This window comes from Atheta coriaria, unplaced genomic scaffold (genome assembly GCF_025399875.1).
Source record: "Atheta coriaria isolate IRGN ID8LTWV9N9 unplaced genomic scaffold, Caltech_Dcor_3.1 hic_scaffold_6_pilon, whole genome shotgun sequence".
Classification (NCBI taxonomy): domain Eukaryota; kingdom Metazoa; phylum Arthropoda; class Insecta; order Coleoptera; family Staphylinidae; genus Dalotia; species Dalotia coriaria.
In genome coordinates this window covers 8,981,365-9,008,567 of record NW_027045448.1, presented here as the reverse complement: position 1 = coordinate 9,008,567, position 27,203 = coordinate 8,981,365, and the positions used below count along the sequence as shown (strand labels likewise).

General features: G+C 38.4%; 4 protein-coding genes across 19 annotated transcripts; 2 read left to right on the top strand and 2 right to left on the bottom strand.

Moving 5' to 3' along the window:
• Positions 1–448: 448 nt before the first annotated feature.
• l(1)G0320 (signal sequence receptor subunit 1 l(1)G0320) lies at positions 449–2,245 on the top strand. Its single transcript, XM_065306302.1, has 5 exons — positions 449–629; positions 822–1,010; positions 1,075–1,398; positions 1,500–1,697; positions 1,775–2,245. Exons 1-5 carry the CDS (start codon positions 566–568, stop codon positions 1,882–1,884), a joined length of 885 nt encoding a protein of 294 aa, XP_065162374.1. The 5' UTR covers positions 449–565; the 3' UTR covers positions 1,885–2,245.
• On the bottom strand, positions 1,964–5,228 carry LOC135794845 (uncharacterized). The gene is made up of 7 exons (XM_065306301.1): positions 4,184–5,228; positions 3,868–4,121; positions 3,678–3,815; positions 3,546–3,621; positions 3,154–3,486; positions 2,943–3,095; positions 1,964–2,879 (listed from the first exon to the last, which is right to left on the bottom strand). Exons 1-7 carry the CDS (start codon positions 4,415–4,417, stop codon positions 2,373–2,375), a joined length of 1,695 nt encoding a protein of 564 aa, XP_065162373.1. The 5' UTR covers positions 4,418–5,228; the 3' UTR covers positions 1,964–2,372.
• A 756-nt stretch (positions 5,229–5,984) lies between these two features.
• On the top strand, positions 5,985–22,130 carry Nhe2 (Na[+]/H[+] hydrogen exchanger 2). 16 transcript variants are annotated; one of them, XM_065306292.1, is made up of 16 exons: positions 5,985–6,420; positions 14,185–14,448; positions 14,514–14,967; positions 15,098–15,315; positions 15,409–15,701; positions 15,772–15,842; positions 15,908–16,120; positions 16,562–16,700; positions 16,775–16,918; positions 17,008–17,077; positions 17,224–17,325; positions 17,673–17,912; positions 18,396–18,455; positions 18,599–18,766; positions 18,825–19,092; positions 20,025–22,130. In XM_065306292.1, the coding sequence occupies exons 1-16, from the start codon at positions 5,985–5,987 to the stop codon at positions 20,239–20,241; spliced, it is 3,357 nt and encodes a 1,118-aa protein (XP_065162364.1). In that variant the 3' UTR covers positions 20,242–22,130. The 16 variants fall into 16 exon arrangements, with proteins under 16 accessions (XP_065162364.1, XP_065162362.1, XP_065162363.1 ...); XM_065306290.1 differs by having other exon boundaries at positions 17,008–17,089; XM_065306291.1 differs by having other exon boundaries at positions 16,562–16,706.
• Positions 22,131–22,912: 782 nt separating this feature from the next.
• On the bottom strand, positions 22,913–25,972 carry LOC135794699 (uncharacterized). The gene has a single exon (XM_065306067.1). The coding sequence runs from the start codon at positions 25,970–25,972 to the stop codon at positions 22,913–22,915; it is 3,060 nt and encodes a 1,019-aa protein (XP_065162139.1).
• Positions 25,973–27,203: the final 1,231 nt, after the last annotated feature.

The following is a 27,203-nucleotide window of genomic DNA, read 5'->3' as shown; positions in this document are numbered from 1 at the left end:
AAACAAAAGACAGTGAAATTTTCAAAACAATGAATAACGATTGAAACCATTTAAACTTTCATTGCAAATATCTGGAAAACAAAAAGACTTGATACAAAACGGACTTGTGATTCTTTACTTTTGTAGAATTCTTTTCGGAATTAAGCATTCAAAACCGCCATATTTCAATTAATTCAAATAAAAAAAAGCAAATTTTAGTACAATTTTACACCAAATATATAATTCTCTCCATCTAATTTTATATATTTATTCAAACAATCGGCCATGTTATTGGATAATAAAATTGTTTAAAAATAAAATATGCATTTGAAGCATGAATAAACTAGATGCCAACATTCGCATACAACTCCAACTTGAGAAAGTGACGTAGCGCGACGTAGCGTCGAGTCAACACGTAACGCGTTCATAGCTCCTTGGTGGGGGTGCCATGTGTCCGCAGAACTTCCACGTATCACACAACTCGCGCAACGCTCGTTGCGGTGTTTCTCCTATTCAGATTCGGTCGTTGTTCGGTGCTTGTTCACCTATCGTTTGGTGTTATTTTCTCTGTAAATAATTTGTAAAGATGAGAAACTTCTTCCTTCTGGCCCTGCTGGTCTTACCGGCGGTTATCTTCACAATCGATGGCGGTAAGTTTATTTCTGCAATGCTTTTAATTCATTACAAACGTTTCGCGGCAGGATAACCTTTCGAGAAGACGTGGCATGCATTGTGCCATATAGACTCGTTTATCATACAATCTTAAATGAATTCTAATTGTTTCTGTGGTGTGAAATTGCTGAGGGTTGCTATGAGTCTAATATATGTGGTTTTGTATTCAGGACATCGAATGATGGCATATGCTGATGAAGACCCCCTGGAAGAAGAAGCTGATGTTGAAGGAGAAGGAGATGTTGAAGTTACTGCCACAGAAGAGGAAGAAGAAGATGATTCAAAAGCAAAGGCGTCACCAGACGCCGACACAAATCTGTTATTTATTCGACCCGTTGTAACTGGACCCTCTCAAATGGGTAAGAAATTGAAAGCCATGTTTTAGTGACAAGACTCTTAATTTTCTATTTTATTTGCATAAAGAATTACCGGCTGGCGTGCCAGTTGAGTTCCTGATCGGTTTCCGTAACAAGGGAAAGAACGACTTCATTTTGGACACGATTGAAGCCTCCTTCCGTTATCCAATGGACTTCAATTTCTATATCCAGAACTTCTCAGCTATTGGTTACAACAAGGAAGTTGCTCCATCTCAGGAGGCTACTTTGTCATACACTTTTGTCCCAGCTGAGGCTTTTGCTGGCCGCCCATTCGGCTTGAACATCAACTTGAATTACAGAGATAGCGCTGGAGGATATTTCCAGGAAGCTGTCTACAATGAAACTGTACAAATTGTTGAATTGGAAGAAGGTACATTAGCGTTCTTGTCATTTGGTTATCAACTGACACTAAAAATACATTCAATGTCATTTGTAAAATGTCAGAAATTAACAGTAACTTTGTTCCTTTAGGTCTTGACGGTGAAACATTCTTCCTGTACGTATTTTTGGCTGCCGGCGTTGTGTTGCTCTTGGTGATCGGTCAACAAACGCTGCTTTCTGTTGGTCGTAAGAGGACCAATCGCAAACCAACTCCAGTTGAGACTGGCACCAACAACCCCAACAATGTTGACTTCGAATGGTTGCCCAAACAAACTTTGGCTAACATAAGTAAGTTTTTCACTGGATACATTTATTATTTTCTTCGCATGAATATAACATTGCTAAACAATGTAATTTACTTTCAGATAAGCTGCAACAATCACCAAAACAATCAAAATCGCCGAAACAAGGCGCAAAGCAAACGAAATCACCGAAACAGAGTCCTAGACAACGCAAAACCACACGTGCCGATTAAACGGAGGGCAGAAGCAGCGTGGAGTAACATGACTGACCTCACATTAACTTATTCATCCATCAATCTAAACATCATTCAAATCGCGACTTTGATATTTGTAAGTTGATCTATGCGAAAATTTGAAAGTAAAAGAAACAATTGTTATGACTTACTGTGTACTCGTACTTGTTGTGACGAACAACTGACAAACAAACAAATGATATGCAGGGATGTGATTTTCCAGGTATGCTATAGTTCCATGAACTTGGATATTTTTTTTGTAAAGCGATGATAACGTAACTTTCTTTTCATGAATTTATGGTTTTGTGGTTTTTTGTATGATGAAAAGAAGCTTATGAGAACAATAAAATATTTATAATTATTAGTTATTTCATTGTGCTACAATGGGTACTAAAATATATATAAAAGGCACTAGAGAAAACAAAACGATTAAAATGGCATGTTTTACCGAAAAGTAAAACAATAAAAATTGAGGTAATAATAACATTTTACAAATCAAGAATGCAAGGAGTGACAGTAAACTTCTTTTTTGTTCCGCACGCTACATCACCATGTTCACTTGCGGCTGCACTTGAAATAACCACTTCAGTCATCAATTGTGGCGATGCCATGCAATCTCTGTCAATGATAGGTGCCAATCGTTTAGATGATCCCATGGAGCACACTGAAGTGTTTTCACGTGTTATATTATTGTACAATTCTTGTAGTTCTTGTATAGTAGGACGTTTGGAGACAATCGTACAGGATGATACTGAATGATTTGATTTGTTACCGTCTGAACGCGGAAAACTCTTGTCTTTACTGTCTTTTGAATTATCGGGTGAAAGTTGGGTGTGTGCTTGACTGTTACGCTTTAATTCATTAAGTTGTGCTTGCATAGCTACGGCTTCTTCTTTTTGTAGAGTTTTGTTATAATCGCGAGTTATACGTACGTCGTGCTTCCAGAATTTTCGGCGATGTTCGTTCTTCATTTTTACGGGGGCCACTTCTTTAATCTAAACGAATTTTTGGGAAAAATTAACATTTTGTTAAGTTACATTGGAGCAAGTTCAATTTACCTTGAATATAAGAATTCCTGCCAAATATATACAAATTATGTTAATCAGCGTTAAGCACATGCTAACTGCTCCCAAAGAAAGAAGTTCATGAAATCTATTCTGAGAAGAATAGTCTTTGATATAGTAAATAGTAGCTAATGACCATAGAAGTCCCTAGAAATTACAATAATTGCAAGATTATCTTTTTCAAATTACAAAAAGATTAACTTACTGCATTTACCGCAGGTGGCATCAAAGAAATAGAAATTGCGACGCCCACCAATGAAGCAAAATTCCGACTAAGAATAGCAATGGCAACCGCCGCACCGGATAAGACAGCGCCCAAACAACCACTTCCGAGGTTGTATACATCTCCTCTGGACATCATTTCGCTAGTAGGCTGCCAATCCGAGCCGTATTTGTCTGTGCACAGACAGATAATTACACCGTAGCAGAAACCCACAAGGGTCGCTAATCCAATTCCGAATAATTCGCTCTGCATTCCTGTTACCTGCAGCACACTATCCCGGATTACATAGCCAAAGGTTCCTGCTAAGACGGGTCCCTACAATTTGGTCACCGAAATAATGATCAAACGGTGTAAATAAATTGATGATTAGTTACCATCATTGGACATATGAACATGCTGGAGAATAAGCTAATGTCGCTGTCTTCGACCAATCCGATTGCGCATATTAAACTGAAATATTTTAATCAATAAATATAAGTTTTATCTTCTAATATTGGATTATTTACGCTGCTAAGGTAAGAAGACATATATACTCAAAAGTAAACGATGCATCTGCTTTCAGGACCTCCACAAGTTGCGCCACAGTCAAACGGGCACGGACAGAGTTTACGAATCGGACCCAAGCAGTATCACAAACAGTATTTCTACAAAATTTCATTAATCACTTTATATTTACTTAAAGTGGTTAAAACTTACGCTGACACATTTTTGGTTTCGCCTGTATTCTCAATCTCTCCACTATTTGCAGCGTGTTGGTATAAACTGCACGGAATAATACTAATCGTTGATTCGTACAGTTGCCCAACGTTATGCTCTTTTAAAACATCCAAAATTTCTTCACATTTCTCACCTTCTTCCACACTAAAGATAACTTGCTTGTAATTGTCATCGATTTGATGATAACATGCATTACTTTCGAGTTTGTGTATGGATAAAATATCTTTAATTAACTAAGAATAATAATAAATTATTAATATTTGTTCAGTTTACGAGAAACAGAAAGGTAACGTACTTTTTCCATCGAAATATATTCATATCCGGCTGGTATAGGTGAAACCATCATGGGCGAAATGTTAGGTGTGAATTTACCAAATATTTCTTGAGATTTATGAAGTGGTGTGCACGCGTATAACTCATGAGTGGTATTCTTTGCTTCTGCAATCACAACTTTCTTCTTGGTGATGGTTTTTACAAAACTTTCATGATCTTCATTCGGAAATGTTACAATAAACACTACACCCGACATATTTGTACGTCAAGAAGGTATTTACATCAATGTGCCATGCAAAAGTATTCTTTGACGGGTTCTGTATCATTCATAATCTTATTTTGAGACGAGTTGAATATTTATCATAAGTAATATTCAAGTTTATGTTCTTTTACGACAACTAGCGCAGTCTGTGGATGAAAGTACGAAACAGAAACAAAATTAAAACAAAATGAACAATTTAAGATTGCAAAAGTACTGCGTAGAGTTAATGGGAAAAGGAAAAAATAAAAAAGTCATCAATCGTAAATCAAACGTTTTTTTCACTATTTCAAATATTGCGAAACTACTTTAATACGCTTATATCTGTCCAGTTTTAGCTTTAATCGTATATAATATCAAGAAATGAAAATATTGTCTCTTCTTCAAATTTATTTGTAACACTGTTACAATTGCTTAAAGCAGTATTACATTATAAATGAAAGTTTGAAACACGTTTATTTCTGAGTGCATTACACTCTCGAACACACACCTAGGGGAAACGTTAGGGAACCGTTCACCCTTCGTTTCAATCTAGTTTCGCGTCGTCGTCTATTTATAGGGTCGCTTCGAGCGTTTTACCATCCGCCTCGATTTTCTATCAGTACAAAACCATTCCATCCGTGTTCGATCGCACGCACGGAAGGTGAACGCTCACATGCACCCCAATCGCTTGGGCTTCCCACCCCGCTCAAGCATCCACACATGTATTTCAGTTATGCGTTTGATTAGCACGACATGTGCGACTGTTTTGCAAAAAGACGATTACATACGAAATGCGAGCGCACAAATGGCAGTTCGATTTGTAAAGCCACAAGTTATTACGACGTGCGCTATCTCGTCACGCGCGTTTTACTTCGAATGAATAAAGCTACGTATGCCCAAGTTGCATAGTTAACTTTAATTAAAACATTAAAAACAACAACAGTGGACGCGACTCAGTGCGCAAAAACTCGGCGTGTGACAATGAAATCGTCAACTGTAGCAAACGATTAACGTCACGACGCGTATTTCAGTATGGAAATTGTTTAAACATAGTGCGGGTAATGTAATCAATCGAAGTGTGACCCTCCGGTCGTTTGGTTGGCCGTTTATCATTTTGTTTTGTCAGTTTTGTCGTGGCACATAAAGCCTGTGGTTGCGTAGTTAAAATTTTACTTTTTAAATTTTTGCGTTGCCATGGTGATTAGTAGAGTATAAAATATAAACTTTGAACTTAAAAGTAGTGTGAATGAGATTGTTTTGAAGGATAACTAAACGCAAAGGGCACCGTTTGTGGATGGAAAACGTCGAGGAGTTTGCGGAAAAGTGTGCGCGTGCGTGGTGGGACCATCGAACGGGGGACGTTTCATTGCGCACATTTCGGGCGCCGTCCCGCCGGCTCTTCGGTGCGTGTGTGTCAGCTGGTCGGCCTCGCGCGACGCCCTCGTCTGGACTCGGCAGTAATCTCTCCACGGCAGGTGTGCGATGCGTGCGTCCTGCCGCCGCTCCTGCTGCCCGAGCATAGTCACGACGACTTTCGGCGACGGCGGTCCTCCAGACACGCGCGCGTTAGCCCATATGTGATATGTACCTGCTGCGACACGGAGTAAACCTCTCGCGGCGCGCGTGCAGAGACGCGCCGCCGACGAGGACGCTGCTCCTGCTGGCCATCGCGCTTGGCTGCTTAGATGCATGCGTCGCTGCTCCACGAGCTCAAAGCGTCGCCGGCGAAGATGCAGTCGGTCCAGCGGGTAACTATAATGGCCTGCAATTTGGACCGATGGGTCCCAGTAAGGACACGCCGGCGGCGGCGAAACGCTCGGCGTCCGCGCCCACGTCGCCGATGACCACCACTTCAGGAGACGGCAGCGGTGCAACTACTGCTGAAGGCGATGCCGAGTCCACTACCACCGCTAAGAAGGAAACACAGCGCTACCAAGTCGCTTCGGTATCCTTCGCTCGAGTGGAGGTGCCGTTCATCATCGGGTTGTGGATATTCTGCGCCAGTCTGGCGAAAATAGGTAAGCCGTCAAGAATCGCCCTCTAGAAAATTATGCCAGCATAACAAACCGCCGGTGAATCAATATAAATATAACCCCTTGACATACTAAAAACCAGAACAAAACGTAACGCTTCCAAAGGTCACAGGACGTCAACAAACGCGTGTGGGCTCGGACATAACAGAAAATTGATTTTGAATCGATAACGCATCGATTTTTAACAAAAACTTCCGTTGACAGTCGACGAAATGCGGTCGTTGGAGTGCAGGAGGCAAAACTAACTTATTTTTTTCTTTTCACCCACTTAAAGACGCGTTTAGACGTTTTTTCAAGACATTGATTTTTTTCTTTTGTATTTACCTACGGGAACATTTTACCTTTGGCATTTTTAATACCAAAACTATGCATTTATCAAATTACAGAGCGAACTACAGTTGATATAGCCTTATCATCATAAGAATTGTGTACACATATGTCAGTAAAGTTCATCTTTTATTTGCGATATTTCTATACACACTAATTTTATGACGGACTTAGTTACTATCTCGCCAGGGCCTAATTTACATTGTTGTTGCAATAATAAATTTTCCTCGGTTTGTTTACTTATTACGTCATGTTTATAATAATAACTTTTGTTTGGTTAATATTTAAGTTTAAATTAACCACTTATTAGATAATTACATACGCGGAATATTTAACTATTTGCAAATAACGAAAAGAGCTATAAAAAATCAATTTGCACAAAGTTTAATTACACATCAACTAAAAACAAACAAATTTTTGCTAGTTTTATATATTTATCTGCATGATAATTGGATAGACGTCATTTTATAACATATCTTTTGTTTTTATATTATCACTACGCGAATTGTTATCAGACATGTTTAAAGCTCTTAGTAATTTAAAGGTTTATGTGACTAAATTATTTTTAACATAATTCTTAGTACACTCTATGATTAAATGTGTGAATAATTCTCAAATTAAAGAGCTTACTACTCAGTGTACAGATGATTCACATTTTTGTTTTGCGTTTATGTTCTGTGTGCACAAAGAGCGACAGTAAACATGTAACAAACATTAAATATTTGAGCATAAAGTGAAGAAATGCTCGGCCAAACTCAACTCAACTGGAAAAATATTATTTATCAAATTGAAGTCAAGGATTCATTCGGCTTTTATATATTTACTTTGAATTTGTGTACGTTTCCAAATTTAGATGCTAAGTAAAAGTTTTTTGCACTTCAAAGTTTGCAGTCGCGTTTATTTTAGTTGATGGAAATTGCGTAGCGTGAAAGATTTGTTTGTATTGCATTTCAATACAATTGGAGTTGTATTAAAAAATAATTTATGGATATACTTTAAAGGTAAAACTACTATAATTCCAACATTGCATTGTGTTTATTATCAGACGGAAAACGTAGATATATGAAATTGCACCATATTTTTAATTTTTATATTTCCCATCGGTTGATAAAGTTTCGAGTTTTTTATCCTTCACTCTATGTTTAGCATGTTATAATGTTTTGTACAGCTTACACATGAATTGCTTGGCTCCCTTGTGTAATTAAACTAATCAAACATGTTGAAGTGTATGAAGTGGTGCCGGATTTTACTGATAACACATAATTACACGTGGTTACCGTTGCATATCGAAAAGTAAACTTGATAAAACATACGGTATGTCAAACATTATTAACAAAAACAATGTTTACTTGAATATCTCGTTAAAAATTGTTACAAGCTATAAAAAAGTTTCAAAAGTTTTGGACCTTACGTTAAAATTATAAAATATAATATAAATAGGTGTTTTTCGCGAGTTTTATGCAAATAAGTGCAACCTAACGCCATCTATATTCAAATTATGTAATTTTAACCCATATTAAATCGCCGTAACAATTTACAACTTCGATTTTATACTTCTCGTATTATATTGTTGTTATCAAACTATACAGGATTATTTTCTACAGTAATCAGCCCATTTCCTGAAAATTACATCAAAATCCGTTCAGCCGATTTGGAATTAATACGTAACATACATACACATATGCATTTTTCTGCATGTTTTGGATTTAAAAAGAATGTTTGAATGCATTCCAATTTAATTCAATTGATTTCCGTCAACAACATAGTAACACATAGTAATTATTCAATTAAAAACGCATTCTTTGGTCGCGGCGAGAATTAGTGAGATGCGGGTGTAGATAATAAAAGTTTTTAGATCTCTATAAAATATACGATTCATATATGATTTGTTTTAATTACTCGGTAGCATAGCCATCGCCTGCTCTAGGCAATAAAGAGCTTAGAGGCGGATGAGCTGGAGATCCGCTCCCGTCCGATACGATCCACAATATTGCGGTTTTAATTAAAAAGTTAATTGAATGCTGCGCCAAGAAATGCATTGCACGTCCAGTGTGCCAACTTAAAATGTCAGTTGAAGCACGTTTTTATGTATTCGACGAGAGCGCACTTGTTGTTGCGCGTCGCGCAAATGTGAAATGATTGCTCGTTATATTCACGCATTCGGATTGTTTCCAGAATCAACTAGATTCAATTGAATTGCGGGTGTCTTTGCTTTTAATAAAGAACGCAACGTGCTTCATAAAATAAATAATTTTACTGCTTTTTATATAAAGTAAATCTTAAATTTTGCTCTGCTACGAGTCAATAAAATGTTGTGGACGAAAATAGTTCGTGTCTCCGTTTCCGGTTCAAATGCGTTCGTTTTTCGCACGATTTTGCTACGTCGATTGAGTCATCAGCATGCATGACACGTCTTTCGTTTCGCAGACTCGTCCTTTTAGCACATACATAACGAACCGTTTGTCAATCGGTCTTCATTCGCAATTGCGTTAGTCTAGCTTCTAGCACACACCTGCTAAACTACGCCATGTCAAAATATTCAATCGAAATTATGTGACATGTGTTCCATTATTTATATTTGAGGTTATATTAAGTTCCGTTGAATTAAATAATCATGATGTAATGAATCGCAGATGCGTACGTTTAGATAATAATAAAATATCGTAAAAATTGTAACAATACAATGCACCGGATGTGTCTTGTTTTGTTGTTATTAGTTATTGTTATTGTTAAGCAATAATACATTTAAATCACGTTTAGTGTTGTTGTTGTAAAGGAAGTTACTTATGTTTTTAGCACTAATTGTTTTAATAAAACGCAGGCATTGTTGACGAGTTCATGCATAAAATTATGTCAAAGCACTCATTATATCCTGTGAGGTGTGTCATCTACATTGATACTTTGTGGTTTTGTACTCATGTAAAATGAAAATAAGACCAACAATGTTGCAAATTAATGCTAAACGCGACAAACGCGCCGCCATTCTGCATTACTGGCTTTTTGTGTTTTGGTTCAACCCGCGTATATGATAAATATTCAGAAGGCGTTCAAGACGTTAAGCATCTTTGCATCTTACTTGCAAATTTTGTTTTGTGAAACGTGATTTTTATTCGTACATCGACTAATTCTCTCTTTAACCTTTTCGTCACGAATTGGGTTAATTTTGGTAGACATTTTCTAACCTAAAAATCAACTGTGAGGGAATGCAGATCATTCAAGTCGAAATCGATCCAAAACACGAATCTTATTTACAGAAACTTGTAGAAATAGAAATTGAATCCGTCGATTCGTTTCCACGATCGGCGGCTACCCAACAACGTGTGTAACGTTTGGCGAAATTGAAAAATTTAGAGAAAAAAATAAATAAAAGAACAGAATGCATTGCATTTTTACCATTCTGCATTTACATCCATCTACATCCGGTCGCGTGCATTCTACATTTTTGAGTCTCGATCTGTTGCACACGCGTGCTACACATGCCGCACTGAAAACCATCAATTTTATAAATAGTTCGAGTGCTTTCAATGGTTTTCGACGGATTCACGTTTGCCAGCAATGGCCACGCACGTTTTATGAATACGTTAGCATCGCATTTCGCATGGGAATACAAACACGCAAGTCTTTAGTTACTCATAAATCGACATGCGGAATTAGTTAATGCATGACCCGCATTTTTCCCTGCGAAATTGCAAGCAAACAGATGTATTCCATTAAAAGCCTGAAAGATGTGTTTATTTTGGCAAATTTTGTACATTTTCAGAATTATTTAATACAAACATCAATCAAAGGTACATTATTTGCTTGATGTCAATATATTTTTAATAAATTGAATCACCTGAGTGGCAATATCGGATATTTTTAGATTTTAAGTCGGCTTCCAGATTTTCCCTGCTTTTCAAGGTCGTGTCGCTCGTTTATAAAGTCGTTCACTTGTAGAACGCAAGCCTTGAAATTGCGTGTGAAAAATCACGCAACTATAAAGCCAAATATTTTTATGCGTTCACACTAGCGTTCAATTTTTGTTGTATACAAAAAACTTACTGCGTCAAAGCTTACACGCCATAGTTGCGCTATAAACGCGTTACAATTTCAAACAATTTTGCGTAACGCGCAAATACACTGGCGTTGCTTATTTATTTTCGGCTTTTCACCAATGTTGATATATAAAACGCGTACATAGAACGATTAATTTCATCTGCATCGCTGGAATACGGAATACATATGAATGCAGGAAACATTCTCAACTCGTCCGTCCAACACACGGGTAATATGTATGCCGACAAATGTCTGCCGTAAACAGAAGCTTCACGGATACGCTAGAGAAGAGCATTACCGCGAAGCTTTATAAGCTCTCGCCAACGTAATCGTTTATTGATTTAGATTAAGAAAATACTACTTTATTGCGTGTTTTTCTGCAGCTGTTAACGCAAAATGAAAATTAATAGGTTATTAATCGCAAATTAGAGTAGCCCAGTTTTTTATATTAATTTTATGTGCATGACAGGTGCGGAATTACATCGAGGAAAATCAAACATGTTAAATCAACGTTGTTAAGCGACCCCTGGTGGTGGAAATTGCAATTGTGTATGTAATCAATCAAATTGAGCTTTGAATCCCCCTACAGTGTCGCACAATAACGCTACCAACTATTATTTATGTTAATTTTGGAGTTTTGTAGCAGTTTCCGAGTATAAAGTTAAAATTTAGAGCAAAATTAGTGTGATTAACTAAAAGCTTATAATTTCGGCCACCAGGTGGCGCCGAAACTAAATTTTGACGGAAAATTGTTTTATTTTTTAGATTCTCGATTATATTGCTTCATTAATAGCTTTCACTTTAGTTCTATTAGGGTTTAACTCTAGAATTAAGAGAAATTGATACTCATTCAATCACTTAACTGGATACAATTTCGATTCTCCGAATTTGCTGAACAAAACACGTTCATAGCAGGTAATTAAGAGCCCGATGACCGACCTAAATACATTTCGAAACGGTAAAAGAAAATAAAAAAGAAATACCTATTCCATAAACAATTTTTATGACATTTGCCTGACCGTAATGTTACGCTAAGTGAACAATAATCCTTAAATTGCTTGCATGTTTGGTCGGTCCGCAGAAGTAAATAGAAATTTCCCGACGCTATGCAAACACTTGCACGGTCAGGCACGTTTTCCATTACTTTTCCCTTGCACCACCGTTGACATTCTCTGACTCTATCCACAACCAATAGTAATATATCTTCGAGGAGCATAGGTATATGTAGAAATTACTCGCCTCCTGTCTGCTTGTCTGCCAGCTTTTGTTTCGATCAGTTTTTCGGAAAGAAAAATACACGACTGTTGCACGAGAACTGCCACGCGCCGGCTGCGGAACGCTGCATCGCATTCGGCTTGGGGGTCAGGGAATATCGATTGTCGTGAGCGGTGCCCTTGTGGCGCGTCCTTCGGCTGGTGGCGGCCCGCGGAAAATTATGCCCCCGCATCGTCGGCGACGCGCGACCAATCCGTCTGGAAGCCGGGGCCGACGTGAAACTCATGCATTAATGTCTTTGCTCGTGCGCGTGCAAAATTACTCTGATAAACGCGTGCAATCGGGGCGCAATTAGACGCAACTCGTGTGATGACAAGAAATATCTGCTATCAAAGGGAAATATTCGTATTCGCAGAAATGAAAATGGAACATGTATTTTTCATGCCAGCGAACATCGTTTAACTTAAAATCTCGGTGGATTTATGTGTAAATTTACATTATACACCAATTTCCAAGTAAATCTTGAAGTGAATTCCTTGAACGGAATGAACCTTCCACACGTTGCTAAGCGATGTCTTCATCGTTTCGATATTATCTGCTTGATAGAGCAATCAAAGTGGCAAATTAACCTCTACGAGGTTTGGAAACTTGAAAACTGGTCATCGCAATCGATAATCCACTGGAATGAACCAATTCATATTCTCTTTGAACCACAAATTCATATAAAATTACCTAATTTGTTTGTAAATTAAAAATGCGATCATAAACAAGCCTGAATTGGGAAGTTCCAAAGGATACGAGAAAGTTTATGTTTACAATTCCACAGTTATGCCTGGTTTTATTATTCTTGAAAGTTTGATAATGTTTCGCCGTAATAAGCCAGCGGCTCTTGTAAATAGAAGCTTCCTTTTCCGCTGGGAATATGGGAATAATGTCGGTTACATAAGGGAAAAACTCAGTCTGCATTAGGTAATCAAAACACATTACTTGTTTTTCTTTGCTTCTTTTGTCATTCCAATTCTTTTACTATTTTTGTCTGTGTGAGACAGTGTTTTGCTAGTATATTGATTAACACAAACAAAAATCAACCAAATGAATGAGTCTTTGAGTCAATAATTAAACCACAAACATCAAGCTATTTATATGAATAACTACTATTTGAACAAACATAAACAATGAGTAATTATGAGAAAAAAACAGAAATAACAGTAAAATTATTTTCTGTACTAATAATAAAGATATACGAGTAGGTATGTATTTACAATATTGCAATATTTTATTATCAAATGTTAGTCTGACTACTTTTGTATTTTTTTAAACTTGTTTTTGATTTCCTATGAAAATATTCAATCAAAATGCATTAATTTAACCATAACTGTCAATTATTCTAGATAAGAATGTAGTCTCATGTGAAAATTGACTGAAAATGCAATTATTTCTTACACTTAGGTATTCCTAGAGAATTTATTCATTGTAAATTCAAATCGACGCATAATCGATAAATGGATTTTTCTACATTACGCAATTTTCAGGACATAAATGCAATTTCTTTTGAAAATGAATTTTAAGTAAGTTAAAATTAAAAACTTCTACTTATTTATATAACGCTGAATTGTTTTTATCATTAACTATGACATTGTTACAAACCAGCATGAAAATTATCTACGAAATATTTATGTTTCATGTTATTACGTAAATGCAACGTTACATGCGAAAACCATTGATGATTGCTTACGTTTTGCACATTGATAATATTATTCTTACATCATATTCACAGTAAATATGTAAATCACAATGGAAGCATGCATGTTATGCTTCTGTTTATCCAGACTTTGATATTTGGTTATTCTTATGTTTTCCTATTGGATTTTCGTTCCCCGGGGCTGAAAGCCATTACAATCAGGGAATTAATTAGAAATCCGTGCGGAAAGGTCGTTCTATAACGCGGAGGATGTTTGTGTCGGTCGATTCGGCGCCATCGTCGCATTATTCCATTTTGCCTCGTCTCATAATCCACGTGACATGAAAGTTAAAACGGAAACTAGCGATAATGGCCACTTTTCGCAATGGTTTCCTTTTAATTGCTAGCGATTCTGATTTATTATATTATGTAATAAAACAAATATAATCGTAATTACATATACCTACATTTAAGTATTCCATTTGTTCCAGGATTTCACATGGCACCAAAGTTGAACGAAATCTTTCCGGAGTCTTGTTTGTTGATTGTTGTTGGCGTTGTGATTGGAGTGATTCTCGTGCACGTTACGGATGCACACATGTCGCCACTATCGCCTGACACCTTCTTCTTCTACATGCTGCCGCCAATCATCCTGGACGCTGGTTATTTCATGCCAAATCGGCTCTTCTTTGATCATTTGGGCACCATATTAATATTTGCCGTTATAGGAACTATTTTTAATACCTTAACTATAGGTAACTTACCTAATATAACATAACCATAGTTGTGTTACTTATGCAACCCAATTTACTTTCACCAGGTGCTTCCTTATGGGCGGTAGGCACAACAGGACTTTTCAGCTGTACAACGCCGCTGCTTGAGATGTTCTTGTTCAGCGCGCTCATCTCCGCTGTGGACCCAGTGGCGGTGTTGGCTGTTTTTGAAGAAATTCAAGTCAATGAAATCTTGTACATTGTTGTATTTGGCGAGTCGTTGTTAAACGACGCCGTGACAGTAGTGCTGTACCACATGTTTGAGCATTACAGTGAAATGGGTCTTGAGAATATCATCTACACAGATATATTGGCTGGATTTGCAAATTTCTTTGTGGTAGCCATTGGGGGTACAGTAATTGGCGTTCTCTGGGGTTTCGCTACCGGTTTTGTCACACGCTTCACCAACGAGGTGCGCGTCATCGAACCAATCTTCATCTTTGTGATGGCTTATCTAGCGTACCTTCACGCGGAGATTTTCCATATGTCTGGCATTCTAGCGTGAGTATTCCACTTTTATGACTGGTTTACAACGTGGGGAAATGCACTCCACTGGAATTAATGATTTTATTGCCGTCGGGTATTGATCCGGCATGCAGACAAACAAATTTGTATCAATTTGGTTTTTCAGCATAACATTCTGTGGCATCACGATGAAAAACTATGTCGAGGCGAATATTTCACACAAGTCCCACACAACCATCAAATATGCAATGAAAATGCTGAGCAGCTCATCGGAAACGATTATCTTCATGTTCTTGGGCGTTGCTACAGTAAACAGGAATCACGATTGGAATACATGGTTCGTCATCTTGACGATCATATTCTGCTCAGTGTACCGAATATTGGGTAAAAATTTATTTCAATTTTGCCATTTTGAAGAGCTGTGAGATTGTAATCATAGCAATTAGGAATAATTAACATGTGAAATGGCGTTTGCAGGTGTGATTGTGTTAACCTGGATAGCAAACAAGTTCCGGCTGCATCAATTAAGCAAAGTGGAGAAGTTTGTCATGTCCTACGGCGGACTGCGAGGGGCGGTCGCATTTGCACTAGTGCTACTCATCGACGAGAAAGTGGTACCGCTGCAGCCGATGTTCATGACCACAACGATCGCCGTCGTCTACTTCACCGTGTTTATTCAGGGTATCACAATCAAGCCACTAGTTAAAATTCTCAATGTGAAGACAGCCGAGAAACGGAAGCCTACGATGAACGAACGTATTCACGAACGGGTACGTGCTAAATTTATCACTTCCTTCAACAGGGCGTGTGTGAAATTATGGGTTTGCTATTTTGTTACAGCTAATGGATCACACGATGTGCGCTATTGAAGATATTGTTGGCCAGCATGGAAATTACCATGTTCGTGACAGGTATAAATTACTTTTCATAACCAAACTTTAACTTTAACGATAAAATGTTTTATTTTGATTTACAGATTTAAACGGTTTGATAATAAATTTATCCGGCCGTATTTGTTGCGAAATCATCAAGGTGCCGAGCCGAAAATCCTCGAGACATATTCCAAACTCGCAATGAAGGACGCAATGGAGTATATGACCCGCAATGCATCTACCATCGGTAACATATCCGGGACAGAGAGCATGTCGGCCATCTTCCGCAACTATACGGCGGGAAACCTCAACGGCAGGTGCGCCCCCAAAATTATCACCTGGTAAATTATATCGGCTCAAGCCAGAACAATTATTTACGTGCCCGTACAGTCGACTTGTAGTTAAAAACTCTGCCTTGTGCATGGATGTGTTTGGTGAGATTTTCCATGTAAATCTATTCGTATTCTCGTCCTTGCAAAAGTAATTTAACCATTAACATTCCGATATCACTAGATATTTATTACCAGACTGTATAAGTACAGAGTTACCTTAAATTTGTGTAAAAGTGAAGTAATCAAACGAAATAAGTCCATATTTTCTTATTTTCAATATAAGAATGTCATAAATCTGCACATTTTAGATATTGTAACATGCACTGCATCCTGTATGCGTACTTACCGATATAATTTATATCTAAACCCGATTTGCATGCGCCATGCATAAATTAATTACTGATGTATGCATTTTGTACTTTTTAGTGCGAGCTTCAGTCAATTGGATACCAGCACATGGAACATTGACATGCAAGAATTGGAATATAATCCTTCAAGGAAGGATATGACTGACGCTAAAATTCATCATCTGCTAGCAGAAGAACTCTGCAAGCCCTACAAACGGGTAAAAGTATAACAACGACTAATTTTTATTATTCAACACGCGTTGTATTAATGCACTGTGTTTTTATTACATAGCATCGGCGATTGAGTTACAGCCGCCATGCGGTCAATGATCGAGATCTTTCGACGCAGGTCAATTATCGCATGCAGCTGAATTTCAGAAGACTCGTTGCTGATAAAAAGCATCACCACAAGCGACACAGCAAGAAATTAAATAAAGTATGTTTGGATTATTTACTGCTGCGTTTGTATTTTATGTTTATTCAACGTGATATGCGATTATAGTTTATTATTTGTTTATTTTACAGGATGGGAAACAAAATCATGTGAGTTTCCCAGAATTCCAACAAAATGGCACAGCGAAACAATTCTCACATGGTAAATACCAGGGTCTGTATTCGCCACATTTTTATCTTATTATTTTGATCATATTATGATTATTATTTAATCATCAATTCCATAATATCCAAAACCTCACTATTTATGCAAAATTAACATTTGTGGTTTTATTGTTTGACTTATAGATTACATCGATGAAGTTCTGCATGAAGATAACGACACAACAGAACCCAAATCGAGCAAAGAGGATTGGGACAGTCCCATCACATTCACAGCGAAGTCATCGCGTAAGTATTCGCATGACTTGCATTCTCGAGAAAAGAGATCTCGATAAGTGTTGTGCAAATTGAAAAAAACACAAACAACACGTGATTTACTCAAACATTCGGGGAACAGTTATGAATCTTAAGATTCTGGTATGGATTTGACGTTCTTACCTTGGGCTGACAGCTATCTATATCAGCTTTCAATGAGAACAAATTATTTTGTTTATTTGCAGCATGATATTTGTGTGTGACGTCAAGTAATTCGATACTAAACAATAATCAACTAACTTAAATTAGTCTCAAACAAATCTAGCAGGAGAATAATTGCAAATCATTGGTGTAAAATGATATCTTTGATATAATTTTAGCAAGTGAAGAAGCACCGCTGAGTGCTGGAACTGAAGGAAGCGGAAGTCTGACTAGTCAATTAACCCCATTGATGGGGACGAAAAGTAAAAAAACGACCGCCGTCGAGGGGTGCCTGCCGTGGCGCCGGGACCCACACGGTACGACCAACGAGCGATCAGGATCGTGCATTTTTTCTATCTCTGCATTAAACTTGCCATCGAAGAGAATGCCCGAAATGAGTCCAGCAGACACATTCCGATGTAGTTTATGTATTTTTTAATATTATCTACACGTTACCAGCAATCCACCCCAGCATTACCTTAGACATATAGATATCAATTCTTTCCAACTAATGTTGGTCACTTCAGTCACTCAATAGACTAGTAAATGATTAGGCCCACATCTACAATCAATAATATCTACGGATTAATCAATATGTGACATTTTGCTTTGCACTCTCAATTAGTTTTGCATGTTTTTAGATTTTTTTCAAAAAAATACTAAGTTAGCCCATACCAATCGACACAATAGTTGTATATATTTACTACTTTACTAACCCTGCTTTTAAAACCGCTTTAACACCTAGATGTAATTATGCACACGTTGTTTAATTGACCTTGGCACTGTCGATGTAGTGTAGCATGCACATTAATCGCCGTCGTTATCTGTATCATACCTTTGTGCCTTCATACTCTGTATGCCCAATGTGCAGCTTGTTTTCTATGAATGTTTTCTATGTTCAGTTACAGATGATAGTCTTTTCTCGGACACGGGAAAACGGTTATCGAAAGGTTCCATCGACGGTACGTACACCCATTTGCATTTTAATCCGTTCTTTTACGCTTTTCGATGTTGTCAAATTGTCGTAAACGCTGGCGGATATCAAATTACGAGCAACCTGACTTGGTGAGGAAATTGAGCATTAAATTATGATATCGATTTACAGGTGGAGAACTGATGCGTGTTGCTACACCCACAGCTACCGAAAGTGTGTTACCCTGGAAACGAGATGATGAAATGGAGGATTGTAAACCAATTCAACAATGCGAGTTTCCTGCGTGGGCTTCAAACAAGGAATACTTAGCGTATAATTCACCATCAGCTACGTTCCTTGGTGAATATTAAATTATTCCACACATTTTATTTTATTTATATCTAAAATTGCGTTTTAGGAGGAATTGAAAACCCAAGATCATCCGTGATTGGTCTGTTCCGAAGGGAAAGCACTGGTTCAGGTCAAATAAGCAGTAATGATGAATCTTCACCACAAAGAGATCGCCGCGGTTCTGCTTCTGGTCCGAATGCCGTGCTACTAATTGAAGATGGCGTATCAGATCCTTTGGGAGTCCTGCAACGTCCTGGTGCTATCCCGCCGCCTCCGCAGACGCCTTCGGGCCAGCGCAGGCAAGCACGACGCGGGTCCATGCTCGAGCTAAGCGGGTGTGTTGACGATGCTGATACCAGTAACACTAGTACACGATGATGACCAATGTAAGGAGGTTTGTTTAGTTTCGTATGCTCGCCATTAAGCAACTGCACTAATATCTCTTTCTCTCAATTGTATATGATTGTTTTTACCAAAGAAAAACAAACAAAATTGGCAACTAAATTTTGACTAGCTGCGACAGAATTCAGTCTGATTGGCACACGACACGCTTGATTTCTTATTCTCTTCTAAAATTCTTCACTTTTCACTGCGAAGCTCTCAAAGCTATTCGACTTTCGTATGTTTTATACTTCTTTTCTCTTTAAACTTCTCTTTGTTTTGTTTGAGTTGCTGGCTAACCAAATTTAGTCGACTTATTTTTTGTTTTGAGTTACATTAAACATTTGAATGAAATTGGCTGACATTAAATTGAAAACTTTGCACAAATAGATTCGGGTAACGCGATTACTTTGGTTTCTTAGTTTATTAACATGTAAGTATATTGCTGATGGTCATCAGTCGGTATTTTGAAATAGACCTCAAGATTTTAGACTATTAGCGGAGTAGCTGTTTTAGAGTATTCAGTTTATCATAAAATATAAGGACTTGACAATCATCTTTGAATGACCATTAATTAACTCGAAATAATCGATCAAAAATTAACTTAATAACTTGTCAAGTAACATATTTGTCGCTTTCATTAGATTTCCCAATCATATTTTATTGATTTTGACTTTTCTGCGTTTGCATGCATTAACACTACACAACACTCATTATACTTACACCTTATTTACTTTATGCATGCTTACTTTATGCATTTTAGTACTTTTAGCAAGAAACATTTAAAATTTTTATTTAAAATGGCGCTTAAAGTCACTGAGTTTTTAATTTTAGAATTTAAATTCTTCAGTTCAGTTATAGTAATACTATTTAATAATTTATATAGGTCTATAAAGAGGGATACGATCCCTGAAGAGGCGATCGGCGGCGGCCGGCGGCCATCTTGGCTTCCGTCTCTACGCTCGACGCCGCGAATGCCTGTGCGACGAGCGCAAACCCTCGGCGCTGCACTCATGTCCCAGAATCTCTCGCCGTCGTCAGAGGAGAGCTCAGCCGCCGAAGATGAGGATATCGAGTGTCTTATGAAGACTTCAGGATTTTAATAGCAAGTAAACGTTATAAAATTAAGAATTAAGTCAATAACTTGCGTACCAAGCTTGGAGAGCAAGTGGACGGCGTCTGAATGAGAGTGCAGCTTAGGAATATCTAAAATAAGTAGATAATTTGAAAGAAAAAAGTATTAAGCAGATGGATTGTGATGAATTAACGAGTAAAATCAACAAAAGTGTGGCGCAACATTCCATATTTTGGTAATAGTTAATGGCGATTGGACGGTGCACAAATTTGTACAATACTAAGCAAAAACCAAACATAAAACAAAAATGAATGACTGAAACTCGAATCTTAGACGAAACTTGTGATCTTCGAAGTTGTTGTTGGATGCTGGAGGTAGCACACGAGGATGTAAACGCATGCAAACATTAATAGCATTTATTATTCATTTTGTGCATTGAAGAGATCTTTCGAAATGTGAGAATTCAAACGTTTGCTGAGTCGGAGTACACTTAATAATTGCAAATCGTCCAAAATTACTCATATAGGTTTTACGTCTCTACTGTATTCGATTATTAACAATCAAATTTACTTTAGAGTAGGCGTGAACATTTTTGAAATAAAATTACATAGAAGTTGACTGTTAGAAAGAAGTGTTAGCTGCTTAAGCAATGCTTTCCTCCTGGATGCTTCCGCGCCATTGAAACTTCTCTCTAGTTCATTAAAGCGGACTATAAATGCAAACAATGTTTGTTCATATTCAAAAAAACTTATAATTTTGGAAGATCCGATAGGAGGGCAACACTAATTTATGATTGAAAACAAAATTGTGTATTAATTTATGCCTTCTTACGTAGATTGTACAACGATATCTTTACAATAATTAATTTTAAATGTAAACAAAGATGCAAGTATACCAAATAATTAATGTAAATAATTTCTTTAGTATTAAATACTATTCTAAGGTTATTGCGAGTCTAGTTAAGGTTAAATGTCAATAACAAAACATCTGCTACATAATTTCAACATTTCTTATATTTAATCAAACGCATTTAAACTTAATTTATTGGAATTTTAGTCATAAGTTGATATTGCGGCCGTTGTATTTAGAAAAATGAGGATTTACAAGTTGTAATATAGCATTATTATGGTAATTTTCTAGCATTTCGATCAGCAAAGTAAACAATGTAAATTTGCAAGCCACCAATTCATTTTCATAAGTAAGAAAACAAAATGTATTAAGGATTGTGCCTCATGTTTAAAGAAAAAGTTGTACTAATTGATACTGATGCACTTCGTTTAACTCGTATGAAATTAATTGATTATTGTAAATTGGAAACATCACCAAATGGATCTCTTACAAAACTTGCTTACGATGTACAAATCAATCATGCAAACAACAACTAAGCGTAACATTAACGATCTTACTGTGTATGTAATTAAGATATTAAGCGTTGTTGACCTTGCAAAAGTTAAAGGGTAATCAACAGGAGCAAAGCCGAGATCACTATGAATAAATTGCAAACTAACGTAACTTGTAATCCTAAAACTATTTAAGATGTCAGGAAGAAAAAACAAACTAAGAGGAAAGCTAACGTAAGAAGAAAATTGAACTTAAGATGAAACAAATCTATGACGAAACAAAAGAGATATTTTTGCAGACAGACAATACCTTTGTAACTTTAATTTCCGTGTTTTGTAAAGGTGCGTTTTATAAAAACAAACGCGCATCATCATGTGTAATCGATTTTGAGGGCGGTATAACGGGATGAGCCGTGGTTGTAAGTACTGTGTACTTGTACTATGTAAGTACTTACTTCGCGGTTGCAGTGCAGTTCTTTTCATCAACAATTACTGTAATACACCCACCTCTAGAAGAAGGAAAAGTAATACTGTACTGAAGTTGAATAAAATTATGATTGTTGAAAAAAAGAACAAATTTTTCTGTTTGTGTACTGTGCAGTTGTAATGTTTGTTTAATAACTTTCTAGGGACACGTAACCACTACCGGCGCACCTTCCCCACCATCTTTTCGAGGTAGACCACGGAGATCTAGGGAGAGAAGCCCTGTGAAGCCAGCGTGCGCTCTGAAGATGGCGCCGGGTTCAAAGTTGAGAGCAGAAGGACTGATGTGTGGATTTTACGCTGGTTGTAAGGCAGCGGAGAGTCTTAGAGGTGCTCGGAGAAGTGAGGCGATCTTCACTCGATGCTTGCTCGATAACTACTACTTTATTCATCCAAAAATGTCTAAGTGCAAAACTTTGCGTACAGACTTGCCCAAGGGCAGTGACCCTTCGTGATTTGTAATCTTAAGATAGCTTAATTACTATACAGCGATATATATATAATTGTTAGCACAAGGGTCAGTGTGTGACGTGATGGACCCTTGCTCATCTGCGAATGTGTTTACTATCTACTGTATCTACGTAACTACTGTACTTTCTAAACATTAAGTGTGTTGATATACATATTACGATGTTAGTCTTGTGATTGCACCACTGTATAACTTAATTGTATTTATTGTCTAAGTTCCCGGCGACGCACTATCGGCACTAAATAAACACACAACACCGAATTCGTGAGAAGTTGGAAACTTCCGCCGCTTTTCTGTTTGCGGTGCAAACATGCTGGGGGCCGGCGCCGGAGAGGTGTTCGATGAAGGCTCCATGGTGAAGCTCTTTGATGATGGCGAACATCCTGTCTGCTGATGGTGCCGATTATCTAGAGTGATTCTAACTCCATTTGGCTTACTTGTGGTTGAGAGGGTTTGCCTTGTCGGCGCCTATGGATCCAAACCACTGTTACCACAACACCTAATATAAATAACAGTGTTGTCATCGTACTTCCCCATAGTACGGACGCGTGTGAGGGCACTGTTCTCCACACAGTGTCTTCTTGTGCCCGGACAATCTCCTCCTCGGCCTTAATGATCCGTTGGAAACTGTCGGTTGCCCGGTAAATTGTTTCTTTGGCTCTTGGAATCCAAAACTTTCTTCTGGTGAATGCTAATGTTGTTTCATTGCCACCATGCAGCGTCGTGTAATGCGCGTCTTGGATAATTAATTTCGCCACATGATGGTTGGATGGTATAAGAATTGGATGTGGCCGATTGTATTTAAGCTGAGAGTTTTCCAAACGTCCTCCGACTCGAATAACGCCTTCTGGATCAACAAATGGAATTAGTGATTTTATTTTACTTGCCTTAGCAATGTGTGATCCAGTTGTTAACGCCTTTAATTCATCAGCAAATCCTTCTTGCTGCACCAATCTGATGACTGCTTGCATTGTTGACTCCATTTCTGCATACTTCATTCCATCCTTGTCTCTGGTTCGAAATCGTTGACAGTACGTTAGAACTCGTAACATTTTGTGTAGTGACGAGAAACGATTGATGATTGAGGAGTTTGGTTTTACCATAAGTATATTTATCGTTGCAGGCGTAGAAATGACCTTTCGTATCATCGGTTGCGTTGGCCACGTTTCCTTCTCCTGCGTCAGCCATGTTGGTCCTTGCCACCATAGCTTGTTCTCCTTCAGTTTGTTTGGTGCCACCCCTCGTGTTATTAGATCAGCAGGATTTTCGTGCGTCCTTACATGCCTCCATGCATGAGTCGGAATATTTCGGTTTACGTCAACTATCCTGTTTGCCACAAAGACCTCTCTTTTCTCCACTGGTCCGGTAATCCATGCCAAGGTGATCATCGAGTCCGACCATGCGTAGATGTTTTCGTTCGAGATGTCTAGCGAGATCCTTAACTTCCTTAGTAACGCTGCTACTATCTTTGCTGCGCACAACTCTAGTCGAGGTAACGAGACTTGGGTTTTCACCGGCGCAACCTTTGATTTGGCTTGGAGTACATTGATATACGTCTTTCCGCCATTCGGTGATCTGCAATAGACGACAGCTCCATACGCCTTTTCTGATGCGTCACAGAATCCATGTTGTTCCATGTTCGCAGTTGTAGACACCCAACGTTGTAGTTGAATACTTTCGATGTCCGGGAGTTGACGACAGAAGAGTTGCCATTTCTCTGTATTTTCTTCATTTAGGTTTTCATCCCAGTCAATCTTGTCACTCCAAAGTTTTAGAATTTGTAGTTTGATTATAATGATAACCGGTGACAGCCATCCGAGAGGATCGAAGATTTTAGAAATGTCTGATAGGATGCTCCGTTTTGTTATCTTGGTGGAAACATTCCTATTTATACGGACCATAATTGTATCTTCTTGTGGGTCCCAGGTGGTCCCTAACGTTTTCTTCGTTTCACTTGAACCCACGTCGTACGTGGATTGGTCAATCAGTTCTTTGGGTAGGTCTTCAATTAATCCCGGAAGTTTACTAGACCATTTTCGAAGAGTGAATCCACCCTTTTTCATCACTTCGAGAAGATCCAATTGGAGTTTCTTGGCCGTCTTTAGGTCTTCTGCTCCTGAGAGCACGTCGTCGACGTAGAAGTCCTTTTTGATGATATCTATGACCATTGTATAGTCTGCTGTACAGACAATTGTATGTTTTCTCCATCGAAGCAATAGATCCGCAATGTCATTCTGGAGCTGCGGACCAACATACATGCATTCATTCAAGCTAAGCTTCGACGATGTTTGGCATGATGCATTGAAAACCACTCGTAATTTGGTGGTGCAACTTTCTTCTTTTATCACTGCGCGATGAGGTATATAATAGCCGTATAATTGAGAGTCTCTCTTGTTTACCTTTCTCATACGGTGCAGCTCTAGATACTCTCGCATGAACGTGTGGTAATCTTCTCTTAATTTTGCATTGCACCGCATCTTCTTTTCCAATTGGAGGAATCTCGCCAGTGCACGTGATCGTGACTCTCCAAGTTTTGGTGGAAATTCTTTGAACGGCAAGCACACGGTATATCTTCCGTCCTTGCTTCTAGTTGTACTTTCTTTGTACCATACTTCGCAGTTCTCTGCTTCTGCCGTGGGTTGAATACTGCATTCAACCTCTTCCAATTCCCAGAACCGTGTTAAGTCTGGTTGGGGGCCGCTGACAGTGCATACTTGTGCTGAGATTTGTGGGGATTTGTGCCAACCACGCTCTGAATTTTGTGCCATATATCCACTAGGTTTTTCTAAGCCATCCAATAGAATGTCGATATTGCCCGGACGGAAGAGGTATGGATCGGCTAGTGGGCGATTTTCCCACAGTTTAAACGTGTTGAAGTCTAATGGCTCCAATAGTAGGGTGTCGGTGACCATAGATTTGGAAATCTTGGGCTCCTCGTCGGCTATTCCGAACACCTCTGCTCTCGCTGATTGATTTCGAATCCCGATTTGCTGTACTGCATTTTCGGTAATCAGTGAGAGTTCTGAACCTGGCTCCGATTGCAGAGTGTCGGTGACCGTGGATTTGGATATCTTGGGCTCCTCGTCGGCAATTCCGAACACTTCTGCTCTGGCTGATGATGCTGTTGGTGCACTGTTTACTGCTGGTGTATGCAACCATGCTAGAAAGAAGGTGATTCTTCTTCGACTTGTATCGAAGCGATCATTGTCAGCTTGATTTGGATCTACTTCGGCGTAGATCCGGTATTGGAGCTCCCGTGCTAATGACCATTCCCGGGATATTCCGTCTATCCAGAATTGGACGTTAAATGATTCGGGATTTTTCGCCTTGTCAGCTTCGCACATGGCAATCTCTTCCTCGGTATATTTGAGGTGAATGTTCCTTTGTCTTACGAGTGGATGCTGTGCGATTGTTGCTGAATGAATGGGGTCTACCGTGGACTTGTCCAATGCGGATTTTGCCTCCATATGTTTATTGGTTACTCCACGTTTCTGGCCATAAGTCTTCTAATTTGGCTTGTAAAGCCGTTATTTGTGCTCGCGTTTTTGCGGCTGTAGCCTCAGATGTAATTGATTTAATCTGTTCTTGCCTTTTGGCAAAAGAATTTGCGGCTTCCATGATAGTCAGTGCTTCTATGGAAGTTCGCTTGGAAATTGCAGTCTTCTGTCTTTGTAATGCTGCCCAGATGCAATTGCGATTCTTTTTCCCAATCAAGAACTTGCTACTCGATCCACAAGTCTTAACTGGACGGATTCGCGAGGTACCACGGGTCGTAAATCCGGGTGCCTATATTGCTTTCTGGTGGAGCTTATATAAATGAAACAACTAAAATCAAACCTTAGTTTCCTGATTTCGTCGCATCCGGTTCGAAGGACCAATGTGAAGCCAGCGTGCGCTCTGAAGATGGCGCCGGGTTCAAAGCTGAGAGCAGAAGGACTGATGTGTGGATTTTACGCTGGTTGTAAGGCAGCGGAGAGTCTTAGAGGTGCTCGGAGAAGTGAGGCGATCTTCACTCGATGCTTGCTCGGTAACTACTACTTTATTCATCCAAAAATGTCTAAGTGCAAAACTTTGCGTACATACTTGCCCAAGGGCAGTGACCCTTCGTGATTTGTAATCTTAAGATAGCTTAATTACTATACAGCGATATATATATAATTGTTAGCACAAGGGTCAGTGTGTGACGTGATGGACCCTTGCTCATCTGCGAATGTGTTTACTATCTACTGTATCTACGTAACTACTGTACTTTCTAAACATTAAGTGTGTTGATATACATATTACGATGTTAGTCTTGTGATTGCACTACTGTATAACTTAATTGTATTTATTGTCTAAGTTCCCGGCGACGCACTATCGGCACTAAATAAACACACAACACCGAATTCGTGAGAAGTTGGAAACTTCCGCCGCTTTTCTGTTTGCGGTGCAAACAGAAGTTGAATTAGCAGCTTGTACGACGTTTAATAAACCACATGCAATAATTCCACGAATACTTCTTGTAGGTGAACATTATTTTATTACTTCTGAATAGCATCTTAGAAAACAACTTTTTTTAAGTAACATTATTGTCCGCTTAACTGTGACCTTTAAATCATTCGGCGAATCAATATAATTTAAATATCGGCAATGTCGGCTTATTAAACAATATAATAATCTAGTTTATCGTCGGGAAAAAAGTCGCGATGCGTAGAATAT